The sequence below is a fragment of the Onychomys torridus genome, chromosome 21 (genome assembly GCF_903995425.1).
Source record: "Onychomys torridus chromosome 21, mOncTor1.1, whole genome shotgun sequence".
Classification (NCBI taxonomy): domain Eukaryota; kingdom Metazoa; phylum Chordata; class Mammalia; order Rodentia; family Cricetidae; genus Onychomys; species Onychomys torridus.
In genome coordinates this window covers 8,955,501-8,976,539 of record NC_050463.1, presented here as the reverse complement: position 1 = coordinate 8,976,539, position 21,039 = coordinate 8,955,501, and the positions used below count along the sequence as shown (strand labels likewise).

Genomic DNA, 21,039 nt, shown 5'->3' with positions numbered 1-21,039 from the left:
TTCTTCTGAATCTTGGGCATAGAAATCTCTTTTTGAAGAATTTTAAGGGTTCCTTTTCATACCTCTTGAATCCTTTGTAGACCATTGCTGCAATGTAACCACACACACCTCACATTGAGTAATTGTATCCTTCTTGGTGTGTTTTAATTTTTTTGACTGCAAATGAATAGAATGAAACATAAGATGTGAGAAAGCTTTGAGCAACTTCCTGGCAACAGAAAAGCAAAAATTCGCTTCAAAGGGATATATTTACTCTGAGGTTAAATATAAGTGACCATGGCCTAGAAACATAGAATTTAGATTATCCCACTTTTTATATTCCAACACGAATATTCTGTTTTATAGTAACAGAATAAAGAAATTATAAAACCAAGACACTTTTTAAAAAATACATTGTGGGAAACATTCGGTAGACAAGTTACATAGCAAAAGGAGAAACCTTTGGAGTAGGCTTCAGATGCTTTCTAATCATGTTCTTGTCTTTTTGGTTGGTTAGAAAATTGTACATTCCAAAGGAAATACTGCTCTATTGTATATTCCAAATGATTTACATAATAGTCATCAAGTTGTTAGGTCAGTTGTTCTGAGGGCTAAGAAGTGCCCAAGGTAATGGGCTTGCAACATACCAAACTCTCCAATCCCTGATCAGTGAATCAGCCTTACAAAAGGTTCAGCGTTGGCTCACATGCATCATCCTTGAGCTTGCATACCAGGCTTCCTGATCTTGTGTCCAGATTGACTAGACTGTGTCTCCTACCCTGTCGTCATGCATTTTGTTCCTAAGGTACTGAATCTGGTTGTTCCTGCAATCAAACTCTTGGCACTATTTGTAAGTGGAAGAACCCATTGTGACCCACAAAATACACCAGGGAAGCTGCTCTAAAATCCCTAAACGTGTTTTCCTTAAATGCAAGGTTACCCCAGGTTAGATCAGGTTTATTCCATCCTTGCTGCAACCTGTTGTTTAGCTGTAACCCTGAAGGGAAGGGGTGTTTTTCAGGTTATAAGATGTTCCCCACCCCACAACCCCACCAACACCCTACGACTCCCAACCCTAACTTCCCCAATGCCTCCACCACCCCTTTCCCGCTGGTATTATTCGCCAATCAGGGACGTTGTTATGACTTTGCATTAACTGTCCAATGAGAAGCAGGAATATTCGGAAGGTGCAGCCGTTACTGCCATGTTTGAGTGCCGAGAAGCCATTGATAGGTCTCCTGACCTTGTTGACTATGCTTCCAGCTGATGTTAGGCCCCTTGAGGGGGACACCTAGATGCATCAGAAGCAGGACATGGTGAGTGAGCACTGGGCTCCTAGAGTCGTTAGTGACGGGGTTGTGACTCTGCTTTGGCTTTGGCAGAATGTGGCGCGGCCGCCCTGCGGTTCCCCTGGAGCTGTGCAACTGACTCTGAGGTGAAGGCTCAGGCGCGGTCTCCCCGCCTACCCTTGAAGTGTATGCAGAGCAAGCAGCAGGGAATTTGGGGTCCTGTCCTGTCGCTGTGAAACTGCTTCATTCCTGCCGGGTTACGTCGGGGCGGCGAACTTGAGCGGCTGCAGACCCTGTGGCACGGGCGGGTTAGTGCTGCTCAGACTCCACACTGCTGTGAAGGGCGCATGGATGATGAGTCCTGTTTTCCCCTCCTTGCATTCCCATTTGACCTGCTTTCGCTTACCCCGGGATCCCTCTGGGTTCTTTTAAATTTTTTTCTGTATTGTTGAAATTTTTGTGCATGTATACAATGAAATATGATCATATTCACCCCTATTCCTTCCAACAACTCATGTACGGGATCCCAGCACGTGCCTCTTTTAAATTCATTATTATTATTATTATTATTATTATTATTATTATTATTATTAATATAATCCAGCAGTTAGTGCTGCCAGTATGTTCATGGGTGTTTAAAAAGGGAGTCATATCAGTGGCTATTTCCTCTAAACAGAATGGTTTCTCCAGAAAACTGTTAATTGCCAATAACTACTCAGTAAGTGGTGGGCCTGGATAGTTCCTCCAGATCTAGGCCAGAACTTGTGCAGGTAACCACAGCTGCTGTGGGCTCATCGGTACAATAGCTCTGTCACGTCCAGAAGACACATTTTCCTGGTCTTCTGGCTCTTACCTTTCTGCTGCCTCCTTTTCTGAGATGTTCCTTGAGCAGTGGTGGAAGAGGCTGGGGCTAGGTACAGGTGCTCCATTCAGGACCGAGCAGTTGGCCCCCTACTGTCAGCGGGTTTTGACCTTTTATGCATCTCTTTGTTGACTGCTGCCTGAATGAAAAAAAAAGAGATAAAAAAGAAAGGGCATGACTGCTCCCTATGGTGGAGGAGAAAGTTTATTGTAGATAAAAGGGAGAGCGTAGCCAGAGTTAGATACATCTGGGAGAGTACAGAGTTATTGTGACCACATGTCACGTGAGGAAAGGGGAACCATTGCAGCAGCCAGAAGGCAAAATGTACTAAAAGGGCAGGGAGCATAACGGTTGGATCATATAGGAAAGTGCAGCCCAGCCCTCTGGGCTGGAGAGTTCAGGATAGTGATTGGGTATGCAAGCCATGAGGACCCTGTAACAGGTAGGGCTGAGGGATGCTGGGAACCCTGGCTGCGAAGTTTGTTTTGATATGTTAAATAGGCACCTCAGCTATTTGTCCCAGGGGTTGAGACAATGCCTACCTATGACCTGCCCCTGAGGCTCGACAGTTACCGGAAACCTCACTGGGGGCAGTACTTCCAGGTCAAAGCTGGGAAAGCTACCCACTACACTTGGTCATCAGACTGGCAAAGGTAGTCAGTTCCAGGTAAGTCAGTGCTACATAGTAGTCAGTAGTCAGACCCTGTCTCCAAACAGATAAACAAACAACAAAAAGGAGAATGGATTCTTTTATCTATTGAGTAGCATAAGTATATTTTATCTATGTTACAGTTTAACTCCCAAGTTTTTTTTTTTTAATATTGATTTATTTTAGATAACCTGCCTAGAACTGAATGTAGAATATTATGTTACTGGGTTGAGATGTGTCTTCATTTTTCTTCATTTTACATATCAACCAAAGTCCTCCCTCCCTCCCCTCTTTTTGCCCCCCCACCTCCACACCCCCATCCACTCCTCAGAGAGAGTAAGACCTCCCATGGGGAGTCAGCAAGGCCTGGCATTTTAAGCTGAGGCAGAACCAAGCCCTTCCCTGCTGAGTCAAGGTCGAGCAATGTATCCCTCCATTGGGAATGGGCTCCAAAAGGCCAGTTCATGCACTAGGGATAAACCCTGGTCCCACTGCCAGTGGTCCTACCAACTGCACAAGCCACATAACTGTTGACCACATTCAGAGGGCCTAATTCAGTCCCACTCATGTTTCCCATCTGTCAGTCCAGAGTCAGTGAACTCCCACTGGGTCAGCTGCCTCTGTGATCTTGACACTGCCCCCACCCCCACTCCTGCTCCTGTAATCTCTCCTCCCTCTCTTCGACTGGACTCCAAGAGCTCGCCCCAGTGCTTACTGTGGATCTCTGTATGTGCTTGCATCAGTTATTTGATGAAGGTTCTATGATGAAAATTTGGCAAGTCATCAATCTGATTACAGGAGAAGGCAAGTTGATGCACCCTCTCCACTATTGCTCGGAGTCTTAGCTGGTATCATCCCTTGTGGGTTCCTGGGAATTGCTCTAGCACCAGGTTTCTTCCTAACCCCATAATGGCTTCCTCTATCAAGATAATCTCCTTCCCTGCTTTCCTATGGCATATTCCTCTTAGGGTCCTCCTTGTTATATAGCTCTCTGGAGTTGTGGTTTGTAGCCTGGTTATTATTTGCTTTATGTCTAACATCCACTTATGAATGAGTACATATCAAGTTTGTCTTTCTGGGTCTGGTTTACCTTACTCAGGATTTTTTTTTCCTAGTTCCATCCACTTACCTGCAATTTTCTTGATGTCATTGTTTTTGACAGCTGCGTAATATTCCATTGTGGAAATGTACCATATTCTCTTTATCAGTTCTTCCATTGAGGGACATCTAGGTTGTTTAATGCCTCTATGATACAGAAACCTCTCAGTTTCAGGAAGTCCCCTTAATTACTTGTTGCTCTCAGTGTCTGTGCTACTGGTGTTATATTTAGGAAGTGGTCTCCTGTGCCAATCTGTTTAAGGCTACTTCCTACTTCTCTTCTATCAGGTTCAGTGTAGCTGGATTTATGTTGAGGTCTTTGATCCACTTGGTCTTGAGTTTGTGCATGATGATAGATATGGATCTATTTGTATTCTTCTATATGTCAACATCCAATTACGCCAGCACAATTTATTGAAAATGCTTTCTTTTTTCCATTGTACAATTTTGGCTTCTTTGTTAAAAATCAGGTGTTCGTAGGTATGTGGATTAATGTCAGGAATTAAGTTCAATTCCATTGATTCATGTATCTGTTTTTATGCCAATATTAAGCCATTTTTATGACTGTAGCTCTATAGTAAAGCTCGAAGTCAGGGATGGTGATGCTTCTGGAAGTTCCTTTATTGCACAGGGTTGTTTTGGCTAGTGTGGGATTTTATTTTTCTATATAAAATTGAGTATTGTTCTTTTGAAGCCTGTGAGGAATTGTGTTGGGATTTTCATGGGGATTGCATTGAATCTGTAGATGGCTTTTGGTAAGATTGCCTTTTTTACTTTGTTGATCCTCTCTGTCCAAGAGCATGGGAGATTGCTCCATTTCTGATATCTTCTTCAGTTTTTTCTTCAAAGACTTAAAGTTCTTGTCAAACAGTTCTTTTTCTTGTTTGGTTAGAATTACCTCAAGATATTTTATATTATTTGTGGCTATTGGAAAGGGGGTTGTTTCTTTGATTTCTTTCTCAGCCCACTTATCATTTGTATATAGGAAGGCTACTGATTTTTTTGGCTTAATCTGGTATACCGCTACATTACTGAAGGTGTTTATCAGCTGTAGTAGTTCTCTGGAAGAATTTTTGGGGTCACTTATATATACTATTATAACACCTGCAAATAGTGAAAGTTTGACTTCTTCCTTTCCAATAATTTTTCTGATGTGTTCTTGGATCTGGTTTATCAACAATTTTACAGAAGGTTCTATGAGGTGCTGAGAAGAAGGTATATTCTTTTGTGTTTGGGTGTAATATAGATGTCTATTAAGTCCTTTGAGTCATAACATCTGTTAATTCTCTTATTTCTCTGTTAAGTTTCTGTCTGGCAGACCTGTCCATTGGTGAAAGTGGGGTATTGAAATCTCCCAGTATTAGAGTGTGGGGTGTGATGTGTGATTTAAGTTTAAATAATGTTTTTGTTTGTTTGTTTTTGTTTTTTATAAATGTGGGTACCCTTGTGTTTGGGGCATATGGATGTTCAGAATTGAGACTTCATCTTGTTGGATTTTTTCTGTGATGAATATGAAATGTCCTTCTCCATCTCTTTTGATTAATTTTAGTTTGAAGTCTATTTTGTTAGATATTAGGATAAGAACGCCTCCTTGTTTCTCAGGTCTATTTGATTGGAAAATATTTTCCCAACCCTTTACTCTGGTAATATCTGTCTTTGAAGTTGAGGTGTGTTTCTTGTATGCAGCAGAAGAATGGATCCTGTTTTTATATTCAAGCCTGTGTCTTTTTATAGGTGAAGTGAGTCCATCCAGGACCTCCTGGCTTTCATAGTCTCCATTGAGAAGTCAGGTGTAATTCTGATAGGTCTGCCTTTTTATCTTACTTGGCCTTTTTCTTTTTCAGCTGTTAATATTCTTTCTTTATTATGTATGTTTAGTGTTTTATTAGTGTTTAGTGGTAAGGGGAGTTTTTCTTTTTGGTCCAGTCTATTTGGTGTTCTATAAGCTTCTTGTGTCTTCATAGGCATTTTCTTCTTTAGATTGGGGAAGTTTTCTTCTATGATTTTTTTAAAAATATATTTTCTGTGCCTTTGACTGGAATTCTATTTCTTCTGTTATGTTATTCTTAGGTTTGGTATTTTCATGGTATTCCAGAGTTTCTCAAGAATACTGAAAAGTATAAGTGCAGTGTGCCTAGGGCATCAAAGAATGTTGCAGTCTCAGAAAGAAAACAGCTGCCATCTGCTGTTACCACAGATATAAAAGTCAGCTTTTGATATCAAAGAAATAAAGGCTCCTTCCAATTTCCTTATGGAAGGCACAAGTATGTATTATCTCCTGTGTGGTGGGCCTCAAATCTAATCAGAAAGCTGTTGGTTACCTCCCTAACTTTTAACTTGCTGACTTTCATCACCCAGCAGCATAAGATTTTCCCTTATCAAGAAAGTCAGCAGCAGGGTAGAAGCTTAAGCTCAATTACAGCTTGATTTAGCTATGTTTTGATTGCTGGCTTTTGTCTGAACTCCGCTGCACTGTTTCTCTTCCCACCTGCACACACACATCTGGTGAGAGAATATCAGTATTATATAGTCAGCCTAGTGAGACACCAAGGTGTGATTTGTTAAATCTAGTTTATATGTTTATCACATAGCTATCTGTGTGTATATGACAATGTGTATGTATATATACATGCAAATACTGTATTGAATTATGAAGCTATAAACAAGTAAAATAGATTATACTAAAACAGATTAAACTCAAGCTTGTACTATAAACATACTCAGTGAGTTTGAGGCCAGCCTGGTCTACAAAGCAAGTTCCAGGACATAGAGAAATCCTGTCTTGAAAAAAAACAACAACAAAAATGAACATACTAAACTAGAGTTAGAAAGGATTTATAGGGTATATTTTACTCCACATGTGGAATCAGGAAGAAAATAAAAGACTTCAAAGTATCAGGCAAAGAGTAAAAGGCAACTGTTAGGGTAGAAGGTGGGACTACTAAAGAGAGTGAACATGATACAACCATACCTTGCTGTGTAGCGGGGTGTCAGGCTTCTGGTGTCCTCCTCTCCTCCTTTTTCTGTCTCCCCCATCTTTCTTTCCAGATTTCTCCTATTAATTCTCTCTGCCTGCCAGCCCCACCTATCCTTTCTCCTGCCTAGCTGTTGGCCATTTAGCGCTTTAATAGTCAGGTGTTTTAGACAGGCAAAGTAACACAGCTTCATAGAGTTAAACAAATATAACATATAAGAATGTAATTCATCTTTGCATCATTAATCAAATATTGTATAGCATAAATGAATGTAATACATCTTCAACTAATATTTTACAATAGTCCCAGAGGACAAAGAACTGCCTCTGGATAGAGAGGAGACAGACGTGGTCCATAGGCAGATGGCAGTTTATAAAGGTAAAAGGGGAGACCCTGTGTTAGGATGAGGTGTTATTTATTGGGAGCCTTTAGCTGGTTATACACATAGTCTAGAGTGGATTTATTGTGCTTTTTGCCTGTGTTAGCCTATTTCATAATTACCTCGAAGCTACTACATGTGCTGCATGGCTCTATTTTCATCTCCATTTCTTATGAAACTTGATTGTTGTTCACGAAACAGAGGAGATTATAGCACATGCTTCCAAGTAGAAAGCTTATCATATTCTTTCTTATTTTTCTTGTTTTTGCTATCCATCCCAGGCAGGCTTTGAATTCAAAGTCTTCCTTCCCCACTTCTTGTGATTCTGGTAATATAGGTATATGCCTCCATGTCTGGGTCAGGCGATCGTTTTCTTATTCCTAGTATTTTTATGGTGTCAAACATTTATTATTGCACACAGAAGAGATTTTTTTTCACCTAAATTTTCTTTCAAGTTTTGATATTATAAAAACCATGTTTCGGGCTGGAGAAATGGCTCAGAGGTTAAGAGCACTGGCTGCTCTTCCAGAGGTCATGAGTTTAATTCCCAGCAACCACGTGGAGGCTACAACCATCTGTAATGAGATCTGGTGCCCTCTTCTGGTGTTCAGGTACAAGCAAGCAAGCAGAACACTGTGTATAGATAATAAATAAATAAATCTTTAAAAAAAGGTATCAAAACCATGTTTCACTATTTAAGAAACATGTTGATAATGATAATAGTTTATGGAATAGTATTTTATGTTGTCATAAACTGCTGAGTAGCAGTGAGCACCTCTTTATAGTTAAGCTGTTTACACCCATTTTATGTGAAATTCTCAGGCTTTAGAATCAGATGAAGTTTCCTAACAGACATAACTGTACATGCTCAGCAGAGCTGATGTTCACTGTGGGTTTTAAGTTGTAGAAACGTGTGGTGTAAGGTACAAAGAATAGTTGAAACTAGCATCACAACAACACACTATGATCTATACTTCCTTTATTATTTTGGCATACACTACCCTTAAAATTGTGTGACAAGATGAGAGGATAATTAATTAGTTTGTGCTCGCTATGATATAAAGTGAATATATTAAGAAAGCATGGAGGGAACTTATCAAGTGACTAATGTATCTCCAGTGTTTTGTTTTGTTTTTTAAATCTTTTGGTAACTGCATTTTAATAATGCTGTGATTTATTTTAGGAGCCAGTGACCTTTGATGATGTGCTATGAAGTTCACCCTAGCAGAGTGGGATCTGTTGGATTCTTCTCAAAAGAAGCTCTACACAGATGTGATGATGAACCTTATCTCCATAGGTAACAACAACAACAACCAAACAGTATAACTTTATTATTCAATTGGAGAAAAACTGTTTTTTTTTAGTCATCTGTGTAATTATATTACTTGAAATATTGAAAGGGAACATCGTGGTAAATATAGCATGCCTGCTCACATTATACAAGAGAAAAAGCTAGAAAGTAATAACGTGTGTATAAGTTTGAATAACATAATGATTTCTTGCTTTTAATTTCTAGGGAAAACAGAGGAAGAAAATATTGCTGTGGACTGCCAAAAACTACAGAGAAATCTGAGGTAATTTACACTTACAGAGAAGGGAATTTGTGTCAGATATTTAAGAGGGAGAGCAGATCTGAGACATAAGGAAGCTATTCCAATAGATCAAGATGGAAATTGACTTAATCTCAGATTTTCTGTAAGACTCCCCTCAGCTGGAGAATCCATGAATGGATGACCCTAACTCTCATGTAGTACTCATGTGGATTGTGTAGCTTATACCTGTTACTGCACTATTGGTGAGTAGTAACACAATGTGATGCAACCTTTAGCTAAGACATTTTCTAGTGGATCCTTATATAAAACCACCTGTTGTCTACAAAAGTATTTGATGTATTTTTAGCAAGTTACCTTTGGACCTTATAAGGTTTGTATGTGAAGTAAAGGTGAATTTGGGGTTTAGAATGAAACCCATCTTCGATAAATTGCCTGAAGGATATTCAATTATTTAAAATTTTAGAATGTCTGATTCATGTTATATTGCATAATGAATATTCAGCTTGGTTAACTGTGTCATAGACAATGGTTTTTTTTCTAATTATTTTTATTTTACATGCACTGGTGTTTTGCCTGCATGTATGTCTGTGTGAGGATTCTGGATCCCCTGGAACTTGAGTTACAGACAGTTGTGAGTTGCCATGTGGATGCTGGGAATTGAATCAGGGTCTTCTGGAACAACAGCCAGTGCTCTTAACCACTAATCCATCTCTCCAGCCAACAATGTTTATCAAAATAGTACTACAGAACCTTTTATGGTTATATGCTGTCCTCAGCCCTTGCTGAATGTTTAGTTCTTTTATGTTCATAAATTCTAATGGAAATAAACTCAGTACATTTTTCCCTCTCAGGACAGTGTCTGTGGCCTAGTTTGCCTTCAGCTTGTTCACTTCCTGCCACTGCCTCCTGTATAATGCACTAACAGGCAGAGACCACAGAATCTATCATCTAGTACTTATCTAGTTATAAAACAAGAATAATGCCTCCCCCTCCCTTTTTTTTTTTTTTTCAGAATTCAGGTCATTGAATGATTCTGTGGCTATGAACATGGTAGTCAGTGTGGAAAGACCCACCAACAGATGCCAGAGAATACTGTTAATACTGCGGACAATCATCCTGCAGTCACAGTTTATGAAAGTAGTATGTATGTAAAAGACATCAATGCTCACTCATCCTCCAATATGCTTGTTAGAAGTCAAACTGAAGAGAAACCGTATGGGTGTCAGGAACATATGGAGAAGGCTATTAAACATGAAAAATTTTGGAAAGATTTCATTTATTCTGAGTCCTTTCAAATACTCAAGAGTGCTCCTGGTACAGAGAACGTCTGTGAAAATAAACAGTCTAATGAATCTTACAGTAATCTCACATCTCATCAAGATTATGAAGGAACTCTGACTGGAGATGAGCCACGTGAATGTAACCAATTTGAGAAAACCTTAAATGAAGAAAGTTATGTTCAAATATGTGAATCTAGAATCTATACTAGAAAAAAGCCATTTACATGTAAGCAATGTGGAGAAACCTTCACTAATTCCAGTCACTTGACCAAACATCAGAGAATTCACACAAGAGAGAAAAATTACTCATGTAGACATTGTGGTGAAACGTTCATGTATTCCATGGCCCATCAAAATCATGAAAAAACACACAAAAGAGAGCATAATTACACATGTAAACATTGTGGGAAAGTATGTATTCATTCTTACCATCTTCTCCAACACAAATGACGTCATACTCGAGAGAAACGTTATGCATGTAATCAATGTGGCAAAGCATTCAGGTGGTCCTCAAACCTTCACAAACATGAAAGAATTCACAGTGAAGAGAAACTTTATGCATGTAAGCAATGTGGAAAGGCCTTCATCAATGAAGGCAACTGTTACAACCTTGAAAGATTTCACTCTGCAGAGAAAACCTATGTTTGCAAGCAGTGTGGGAAAGCATTTACATTTTCCTCCTACCTTCGAAAACATGCAAGAATTCACACTGGAGAGAGAACCTATACATGTAAATATTGTGGGAAAACCTTAACCCATTCTAGTGCTTATTACAGGCATGAGAAAATTCACACTAGAGAGAAACCATATGTATGTGTGGAGTGTAGGCAAGCATTCACTTTTTCCAAATCCTTCCAAATACATGAAAGAACTCACACTACTAGAGAGAAATTCTACAAGTGTAATCAGTGTGGGAAGGAATTCACATATTTCTCATACCTTCGAAGACATGAAAGATCTCACAATGAAAAGAAACCCAATGGGTAGAATTTAAATTGTGTAAACCATGTGTAACTGTAATCAACTTGCTTTTGAAAATATTTGTCATACTTATTTATTGGCCTATTTATTTATTTACTTACTTATTTATTTGCATGAGGTGTTGGGCAAGAATATACCCATGCTCCGATGTAAATGTGGAGATCAGCAGACAACTTACTGGAATCTGTTCTCTTCCCATGGTGTGAGTCCCAGGGATGGAGCTCAGGTCCTCAAGCTTGGCAACAACTTTCTTTCCCTTCTAGGTCATCCCACCAGGCTTTACCTGAGTTTAATTCACAACACCCACATGGTAGCTCACAGCTAACTCCAGCTGCAGGTGATCCAGTGCCCTCTTCTGGTCTCTGAATGTTGCACACACATACAGGCAAAATACACACATACACCTTTAAATAAAAAGATGGAGATATACTGCGGATAATATAAAATTAGCAAAAGTGGGGGATGGATAGATGGCTTAGAGGTTAAGAGCACTGGCTATTCTTCCAGAGGTCTTGAGTTCAATTCCCAGCAACCACATGGTGATTCATAACCCTCTGTAATGAGATCTGGTACAGGCATACATGCAGGCAGAATACTGTATACATAAAAGTAAATAAAATTAAAAAAATAAAATTAGAAAAAGTGTAATTTTCCCCATATGTGCAAGTGTACATAGGGTGAGTACCTACTCTTGCATCAGGCATCATAATGTTTGCCTTTTATTACAACATTGAGGGGAATCGACTCTAGAAAATTGCAGCCCTGAATACAGGGGCATGGATACAATTTGTGAAACTTAAGAAAAACCAACTGCAACCAAATTAAATTGTCATTTTTAAAAATATGAGACATCCAGGTGTGGTGGCATCATGTTTAATCCCACCACTTGGGAGGCAGAGGCAGGCAGATCTGTCTGAAGTCCAGGCCAGTGAGGGATACTCAGACCCTGTCTCAAAAAAGAAAAAGAAAGTGGGGACCCATAACAAAGCTAGTTCAATGTCAGCCTGAGCTACAGGAAACTCAGTAAAGAAAAAGGATGTTATGATTTTATGTAATTGAATCTTATAAATGTGAATATCTTGAGCACATAAATTTATGTAAATAAAATATTCCTAAAAAAACTTGAAATTAAGTAAAAGTTATGCATATTTACAGTATTTGCCTATTCTTTCTCAACACTTCTTGACTTTACATTACTTCTTTTTTCATTGAAAACATAATTTAGTGAATAGTTTTAGTATTATTGCACATGCCTGTTATCCCTGCTGCTCAAAGAGGTGGGTAAACTTGACCTTACATTTGGAGACCGTGAAGATGCCACCCTAAGGAGCAAAAACATAAAGTGTTTGAATTGTGGTGATAAAACTTTGCCAAATCAATTGCATTTCAGTCAGTAAACAAGTATTTTTTATGGGTATTGTTTCTAAATCATGAGGTGGTGCTTTACCCTTTACTGTAGAACTGTATTGGATTAATTGAACTGAAATGCATTTATTATCTGGTATTGTAAATACTTTTTAAAATTGCAGTTATGTGTTATGCACATATATTGATCATGAGTGTTCCAGGTGTACATTTGGATGTCAGAGGACAACTCTCCTTACCACATGAGTCCTGAAGATGAAACTCAGATTGTCAGGCTTATTGGCATGCTGTTGAACCATCTCACCAGCCCTTTAAGTATTTTTTGAATAGTTGTATTTGATATGAAATTGAAAATATCAATGTTAATTAGTATTTCCTGGCTGTTGTTACATAATAGGTTCTTTTTTAAAAAAAGTGTTCTCGTTAGTTCCTTGGCAGTTTCCATATATTTGAGTGGGCACTCCAGTTTTCTCAACTTAGATTCTATACTTATATTTTGTGATGTGTATTTTCTCCAAATAAGATATTTTTTTTGTATTTTGTTATTCATGTGTGTGTGATATGTGTGTGTTTATTGCAAATGTACAAGAGTGATTTATTTTCCTGAGCCCTGCACCAACTCCAAATAATTTCCTTGCCTTTTTATTCTTTTTACCCCCTTTTATTAAAAATAGGTTCTTCTCTCATACAATATATCCTTATTGCATCCCCTCCTCCTCCTCTTCCCTGTTACTTCCCACCTCCCCTCCCCTCCCCTGCCCTCCCCTCCCCTCTAGATCTACTACCTTCTCATTAGGAAAGAATGGTTTTCTAAGAGAGAGCAATCTAACATGACAAAATCACCACATCCAGGCTGAGCACAGCAACCCAACAGAAAGAAAAGAGTCCCAAGTTCAAGCACATAAATCAGAAGCCCATTTGTTTGCACACTCAGGAGTCCCATAAAAATACTAAGCTGGAAGCTATAATATATGCAAAGGACCTCCTGCAGACCATGCCCCTGCTACTTCAGTCTCTGAGTTCATATGAGCTTTGTTCAATTGATTTAGTGGGCCATGTTCTGATGATCTCCATCAGCTCTGGCTCTAACACTCTTTGTGCCTCCTCTTCCTCTGGGTTCTCTCCTGAGCTCTGAGGAGAGGAAATTAATGGAGACATCTTATTTAGAGCTGTGTGTTCTAAAGTCTGTGTATGTAATGTCTGGCTGTGAGTTTCTGTTTTGTTTTTGTTTTGTTTTTCGAAGACAGCTTCTCACTATGCAGTCTTGGCTGGCTTGGACCTCTTTGTCTAGATCAGACTGTCCTTGAGCTCACAAATCTGCCTGCCCCTGCATCCCTAGTGCTGCTACTAAAGGTGTGGGCTACCACACCCATCCTTTCTTTGCACTTTTGCTTTTCAACTACCAGCAAAACACACAGACATGCCAAGTCAGACCTAGGCAAGTCATTTTTCTTAGGTCAGTAGAAATATATAAATCTATTTACATAGATGCATACAAACTTTGTCTCATTTATGGCTAAATTAAAAAGTTTGAGTTTTCCTGGTGGTATAAGCTGAGTGATGGCCAGCACCACTTATATTAGATACTAGTTTTCAATCATCCCTCATGTATCAACATGGTAGATAAGGAACATTCTGAACTACACATACAAAATGGAGGCATTCTTTACTCTGTATATATAGTTCTGAGAAAACTGGTTATAATTCATTGTTGATAATTTGATGAGAAAAATGAGGTCATGAACAAACATTAGGTATTTATGAGATGCAAGTAAAAGAAGTTTTCAAACTCATACCCAATATGCTGAGCTTTGGCTTTAATTCCCATTACTGTCAAAAGAACAAAAAGCCAAGACCAAACTAAACGTTGGTAATAAAGTAAATGTTGCAGATATGATTTCCTCAGAAGCAAATTGCACTTCATCTGTTTTGTTTTTGATTTTTTGAAACAGGGTTTCTCTGTGTAGCTTTGGCTGTAGTCTGTAGACCAGGCTGGTTTTGAACTCACAGAGATCCACCTGCCACTGTCTCCTGAGTGCCGAGAATAAAGGCAAGCTCCACTACCGCCAAGCTGATGTGTGAATTCTATCTGCAGTATTTTATTGACTATTTTATATCTGCATTCATCATAGAGATTGACCTATGATCCAAGAATGGAATTTAGTTAATACTTCTTTAAAGACGTCTTAGAATTCATAATGAGCCAGAATCTGTCCTATCCCCACCCTTGGAAGTTTTTATGCTATAATCTCAGTGTCATTGTTATAGATGTGTTTAAGTTGTTTCTCTCAGTTTGATTTGGTGGGTCATATGTATCTAGAAATTAACAAATTATTTTAAGGGTTTCCAATTCAGTGAAATGTTTTTAAGGTATTTCATAAGGATTTTCTGAATTTTGTTGGTGTCTCTTCATTATTCTCTTTACCTATATAGAACTTGAGTATTCTATTTAGGTTAGTTTCGCTAAGAGTTGGTTGAACTTGTTTAGGTCTTGATAACACCAACTCTGTTGCACCAATACTTGGTGTCTAGTTTATTTGTTCCCTTCCCTTTCTTTAATTTCTTTAAAAAAATTATTTTATCTCTCTCCATTACCCTCTCCCCTCCACTTTGTGTGTGTGTGTGTGTGTGTGTGTGTGTGTGTGTGTGTGTACCCACACACTATAGGGATAAAAATCTGTTGTTTGAACTTTAACATGCTGTGTATAGGTTTTTTTTTCCCCCATGGAGGTTCCTGCACTCTTGGATTATTCTTGAGATTTCATCTAATTCATTGTTAATCCCAGTGAGTGAGAGTAAAGACCGCTTTACCCAAGTTAAAGTCAATTAAGCAAGCTTTATTTTACTATACACACAACTAACTCTCTAAAGCAGCATTTGGGAGAACAGTGTGGATGAACTTTTCATGCCTCATTATAGAGGGAGAAAAGGTGCACACTGGGAATTTCCAGAGGAATTATGGTAATTCCGTAGACTTGGCAAGTGAATTAGAGAAGTAAATAGCAGATAAGATTATTTGACAGATCATCTTGGCAGAACATCTCAAGATTGTTGGGAGAATATCTTATCAGGGCAGAGTTCAGGGTCCAGTCATATACCATAGAGTTTGGAACACGTCAAATTCCAGAAATAGGTTCAAGGCCCCTCAACTTGAGTTTTGTTGACCTTGTAACAAGATGGCTTCTAATCTTAAGATTAAAAGGCTGGTCAATCAACTCTCATCGGAGTCATTTACTTTGGATTTGATACTTCACAAAGTGGTCATTCTGCCTCAGATTCTCATGTTTCTTTTATTTATTCATTAGGAGTTCAACATCTCAGTTTATTTTGTTGGTTGGATTTTTCTTTTCATACCTGTTGTATTCTTTAGTTAAGGTATTTGCAGTATCCAAAGGGATCTAGTCTGTAGAAACTTTTAGGTTATGTTCTTCCTCACTGGATTGGAGGTCAAAGACCAACTTCTGGGAGTCAGGTCTTTTCTTCTCCTCCTCCTTCTTCTTCCTCCTTTTCCTTCTTCATTTTTTGCTTTTGGTTTTTCAAGTCAGGGTTTCTGTGTATCCCTGGTGTCCTAGAACTCACTCTGTAGACCAAGATGGCCTCAAACTCAGGTATCCCCCTGCCTCTGCCTTTCAAGTGCTGGGATTGAAGGCATTCACCACCACCACCCAGCTCAGGTCTCTTCTATGAGCTCAGATTATCAGGTTTGTATGGCAATGGCTTTTACACTCTGATCCATCTCACTGGCCCATGAACACTTTTTAAAACTTTTTTCTTTTGTAATTACACTAGGTGTCTATTGGTCTAGTGGCTGAATCACATTAATATGCCTTATTGCATTTGAATGCCTTTGCAATGAATAGAGTTCTCTCTCCAAGTTTTTTTTTTTTAATTTTCAATTTTCAACCTCACTATTTTTAACAATACTTCCATTTTGATTGTTATGTAAAAATGGTCCTGATGTCAATACAGTGATAAAGTCATGTTTACAACTTTCAGAGTTGGGTAAAACTCCTACTAGCTGCAGAATTCACTAGAAAGATCTGAACTAGGGGATTTTTCAGTACTTGTATGGGATATCAAATACATTGACATTGTAGTCACTTGGCAGCAAATGTCTTATCCATGTGCTGCAACACACACACACACACACACACACACACACACACACACACAGAGGGAGGGAGTGGGGAGGAAGAGAGTGAGAGAGAGAGAGAGAGAGAGAGAGAGAATATGAAATATATAAAAAAAAGAACAAATGAAAGAACATGGTTATAGGTACTTCAGAGAGATGGCTCAGCTGTCATGTGGGTTCCCAGTATCCACATGGTAGTTAATAGCTATCAGTAACCTTAGTCCCAGGGGATCTGATATCCTCTTCTGGATTCCAAATGCACCAGGCACACAAAATGCAGACATACATGCAGGCAAAGCACCCATATACATGAAATGAAATGTTTTAAAAGATGGATTGATGGATGGAGAAAACATATCCTAACAAGTGACTGAAAATATATAAAATGTCTTAGGAACCTGTAGATGGTGTTTAGACCAGCCATTCTCAAACTGTGAATAATAACTTCTTTGGGGGTCAAACGACCTTTTCACAGGGGTCACATATCAGATATCCTGTATGTCAGATATTTACACTACAATTCACAACAGTAGCAGAATTACAGTTATGAAATAGCAACACAACAATTTTGTGGTTGGCGGGTCATCAAACATGAAGAACTATATTGAAAAGTTGCAGTATTAGAAAGATTGAGAACCACTGATTTGAACTTCTGAAACTTCTGCTTCACAATATCTAGGAAACTAGGTCAAATATTTTAAAAAATTAAGAATACTTTTAAGTTAGTAGAGATTTTGCTTCTCATGATATAATAATATGAATTAATGTGGAAATCATACACAATTTCCTTTAAAATTGTAACAACTCAATCTTTGGAAATCTTTTAGGCTACATAGCTTATGTAGACATGACAGCTATCATTATTTATTGGTTAAACTCAGGTTCTCATGGGGAGAGCATCTGCTAATAAAACTTACACTACAATTAGACACATGGTCACATAATTACAGAAGTAGGTTTGTACAAGATCTAACACATGAAAAAAGAACCCAGGCTTCTGAAACAAGATAATCCCACAGAGCATTAATTCCATCTTTCCCTCCAATGAAGTACTACTGTTCTTTCAGTGTACATTGGAATTCCTGTTATATTAGCTCAGAAGTATTAATGCTATTTTTTTCTATTATTAAAAACAACAGTTGTTATGTAGAGGCTGGAGAGATGGGTCAGTAGTAAAGAGCACTGGCTGCTATTCCAGAGGTCCCGAGTTCAACTCCCAGCAACCACCTCATGACCATCTATAATGGGATTTGAGGCCTTCTTCTGGCTTGCAGGTATATATGCAAATAGGGTGTCCATATACATAAAATACATAAAGAATATGACACTAAAGAAAGGAACTGTAAGAAGGTAGTAAATAATTAAAGCTTTGTGTCAAATTTTCTTGTTTCTTTACATAAACAGTAAATAAAGATTTCAAACGGGACTGGACAGATGTATCAGTGGGTAAAGGTACTTGCCTCCAAGCCTGACAACCTGAGTTCAATTCTAAGATCTACATGGTGTTATCAGTTAATGTAGGGAAAAGAGGCTGGCTAAAGAAACTCAGTGAGATCAGAGCCATCTCTGCCCCTGGCACACTGACCTGTGAAACCGACCAATCACAGAGCAGGAAAGTAGTACCCTGGTCCTGGAGCCCAGAACTAGGGCAGAAAAAAACACAGCCTGGGTTTGGGGTCTGAGCCAGAGAAAGGAACACTTTATCCCCAAACCCAGAACCAAGGAAATATGCCCTGACTCAGAAACCTGTACCAAAGAAACACTCTTGGTCCTTAGAATCAGTCAGTGAAAGAAATGTGCCCTGGCCTTAGGATTAGAGCCAAAAAGCTAAGAAAGGCCAGTGAAATAAACAGTTTGGCCCTGAAATCAGGGCCATCTCTGCCCCTAGCCCACAAAAGTGACCAATCCCTGACCAGAAAAAACTAATCTCTGGTTGACTCTGTCCCCAAAAGATCCTATATAAACTGCCCTGCCTGGTCAGTTGTGGGCTGTTCTCTCCACCCTGGCACAGGCAGCCACTCTTCTGGACTCCTCCTTCCCAAATAAACTTCTTCCTCAAGTTTTGGGTGTGAAGATCTTTATTCACTGGCACAGAGATGAACCTTGCCGAGACGTCCCATAATGGACTGAGCAAGGAGAAGCTGAACAGGAAAACCTCGCTGAGTCCTTCCTCAGGAGACTGAGCAAAGGGGAGCTGAAAATGTAACACTTTTCTCCAGAGCCAGAGAAAATTGCTAAATTATTGCAGGGGTTTCCCCTTTTGTCGAGTGAAGCAAAAAGAAGCAACATCTTAGGCCAGAGAAAAAACCGAGCTCTGCTAGGAAGCTCCCTTAAGTGGGAGCTGAGCAAAGCTAAGCTGTAGCAGCTCTCCAAGAGGAGCCGGGAGACTATCCTCCACCACACCAGGTATAGCCTGATTCCTGAACAGTCAGGATACCTTGCTGAGCTCTTCCAGCGGCTCCAGGCCTGACTCTCCAGAGCAGTCGGAATACCTTCCCTTCCAGGGCTGTTGTCGCATTGCAGCTCCAGCGACCAGAGATGTCCTTGCCCACTAGGGTTGCGCTGTCTCATCACAGCTCCAGTTGTCAAAGCTGCTCTTCCAGCTTGAGGTATCCGGGACACTCCCAGGGCTGAGCTGCCCAGGCAGCTCGATGACTTGTCTCAGTTCAGCTCCAGCCATCAGAGCTGTCCCAGCAGCTCAAGGTGTTGCCTGACTCCCCAAGTAGTCAGGATACCATCCCCCAAGAGTTGCAAAACTCACCTCACAGAGTTCCAACTCAAATTTTGGTGCTCAAACCCAGGACCAAACTCTCAGAGTGGCAACAGTTACTTAAATTGTTGTGCCAAAGCCAGGACCAAACCCCCAGAGTTACAATACAGTTACTTACAGTTACCAACTCCAGCCAGTTTTCCACTCGCTTCCACCGACATCCTGGCATATTCGCGTATTTCTTCTCTCCTCTCCTCTCCTCTCCTCTCCTCTCCTCTCTCTCTCTCCTCTCTTCTCTCTCTCTCTCTCTACACACACACACACACACACACACACACACACACACACACACACACTAATAAGTATAAAAACAAAGATCACAAAAGGTGCCTGGCATAATGGCACACACCTTTAATCCTAGTAATCAGGAGGCAGTCACATGGATCTTTGAGTTTGAGGCCAGCCTAGTGTACATAGAGTTCTGGGGCAGCCAGGACTAATTGCAAAAAGTTAACAAGATATCCTATGACTACATAAAAATCTTTTTTTGTTTGTTTGTTTTTGGTTTGTTTTTTGAGAACATCTTGTTGCATATCCTGGCTGGCTTAGAACTTGATATGTAGGCCAGGCATGCAAAAATCAGAGGCTTTCCTGTCACAACAGCAAAAATTCTGTAAAAGAAATCAGGAAAACAATCACATTCAGCACAGACACATGAGGGTGTAGAGAGATGGGTAAGAGCATTTGTTACTCTTGCAATGGACACAAGTTCTCAAACTCAGAGATCCACCTGCCTCTGCCAGATGGGAAACAACTATCTTTAACTACAGCTCAAGGCTCTCTGACCCCTCTGACCTCAATTGAAACCTTCACTTCTGTACATAAGCCCACACTGAGACACATTAAAAAATTATCATCTTCAACTACAAAACCGTGCTGAAATAAACCTATACAAGGAAGTAAAGCTGAAAAATTTAAAGGTTGAAGGCAAGTGTTAAATCAACACTACAAGCTGGAAGACCTCTCATGCTTATGAGTTGACAGAGTTAAGTGTTGTGAAAATGTGTCTCTAAGAAATCTACAAATTCCATGCATCTGTATCAAAATTCTAATCACATTCTTCACAGTAATAGAAAAAAATCTGAAAGTTATATGAAATCAAGGCCACATAAAATTAAAGAAACTTTGAGCAAACAGCAGCATACTGGAACAAATGTACATATGCAAAGCAATGGAACAGAACAGAGGACCTGGATGTAAATCCACATGACCGCAGCAACCTGATTTCGACAGATACCACAAATATATAATAGAGAAAAAGATTCCTATTCCTATTCTACAAACTGGCACTTGCTTAACTGCACATCTACACTTAGAAGATAGAAACTCTTATCTTGCTTTCTAAAATTAATATACGACCCCAAACTCCAAAACTCTTACAAGAAACAGAAGGAAACACTTCAAGGTAGGCACAGGAAATACATTCTTTAAAAGACTCAGAGCAGAGCCACCAAATAGTCTCTCCTGGTCTGGGTGCTGGGGGGCCTAGGGAGAGTCCAGTTTGTCTCCACTTCCTTTTGGTGTGGATGACTGCATTTGCATGTGGTCCAGTAATTCAGCTCAGAACTGTACTCCAGGCGAGCTTGACAAATCTGTCACAACCTGGAAAATGTGGAAAGTAACCTATTTGTTTTCTGTTAAATCTTGTGTGCATACACACAAACACACACCCCAACAACTCAGGAAATAAAGGCAAGTATTAAAATACACAATTTCATTAAAAAGTT

At 39.4% G+C, this 21,039-nt stretch overlaps 1 protein-coding gene and 1 long non-coding RNA gene across 2 annotated transcripts; both read left to right on the top strand.

Annotated features, from left to right (window-relative positions):
• The first annotated feature begins 1,184 nt into the window (after positions 1–1,184).
• On the top strand, positions 1,185–8,783 carry LOC118571766. The gene is made up of 3 exons (XR_004943395.1): positions 1,185–1,295; positions 8,415–8,528; positions 8,748–8,783. It is a non-coding gene; the product is annotated as an uncharacterized LOC118571766 (long non-coding RNA).
• LOC118571765 (zinc finger protein OZF-like) lies at positions 8,776–11,389 on the top strand. The gene is given in 2 exon segments (XM_036171019.1): positions 8,776–8,805; positions 9,797–11,389. A coding segment is annotated over 1 exon segment (1,188 nt). The 5' UTR covers positions 8,776–8,805; positions 9,797–9,863; the 3' UTR covers positions 11,052–11,389.
• The last annotated feature ends 9,650 nt before the right edge of the window (positions 11,390–21,039 follow it).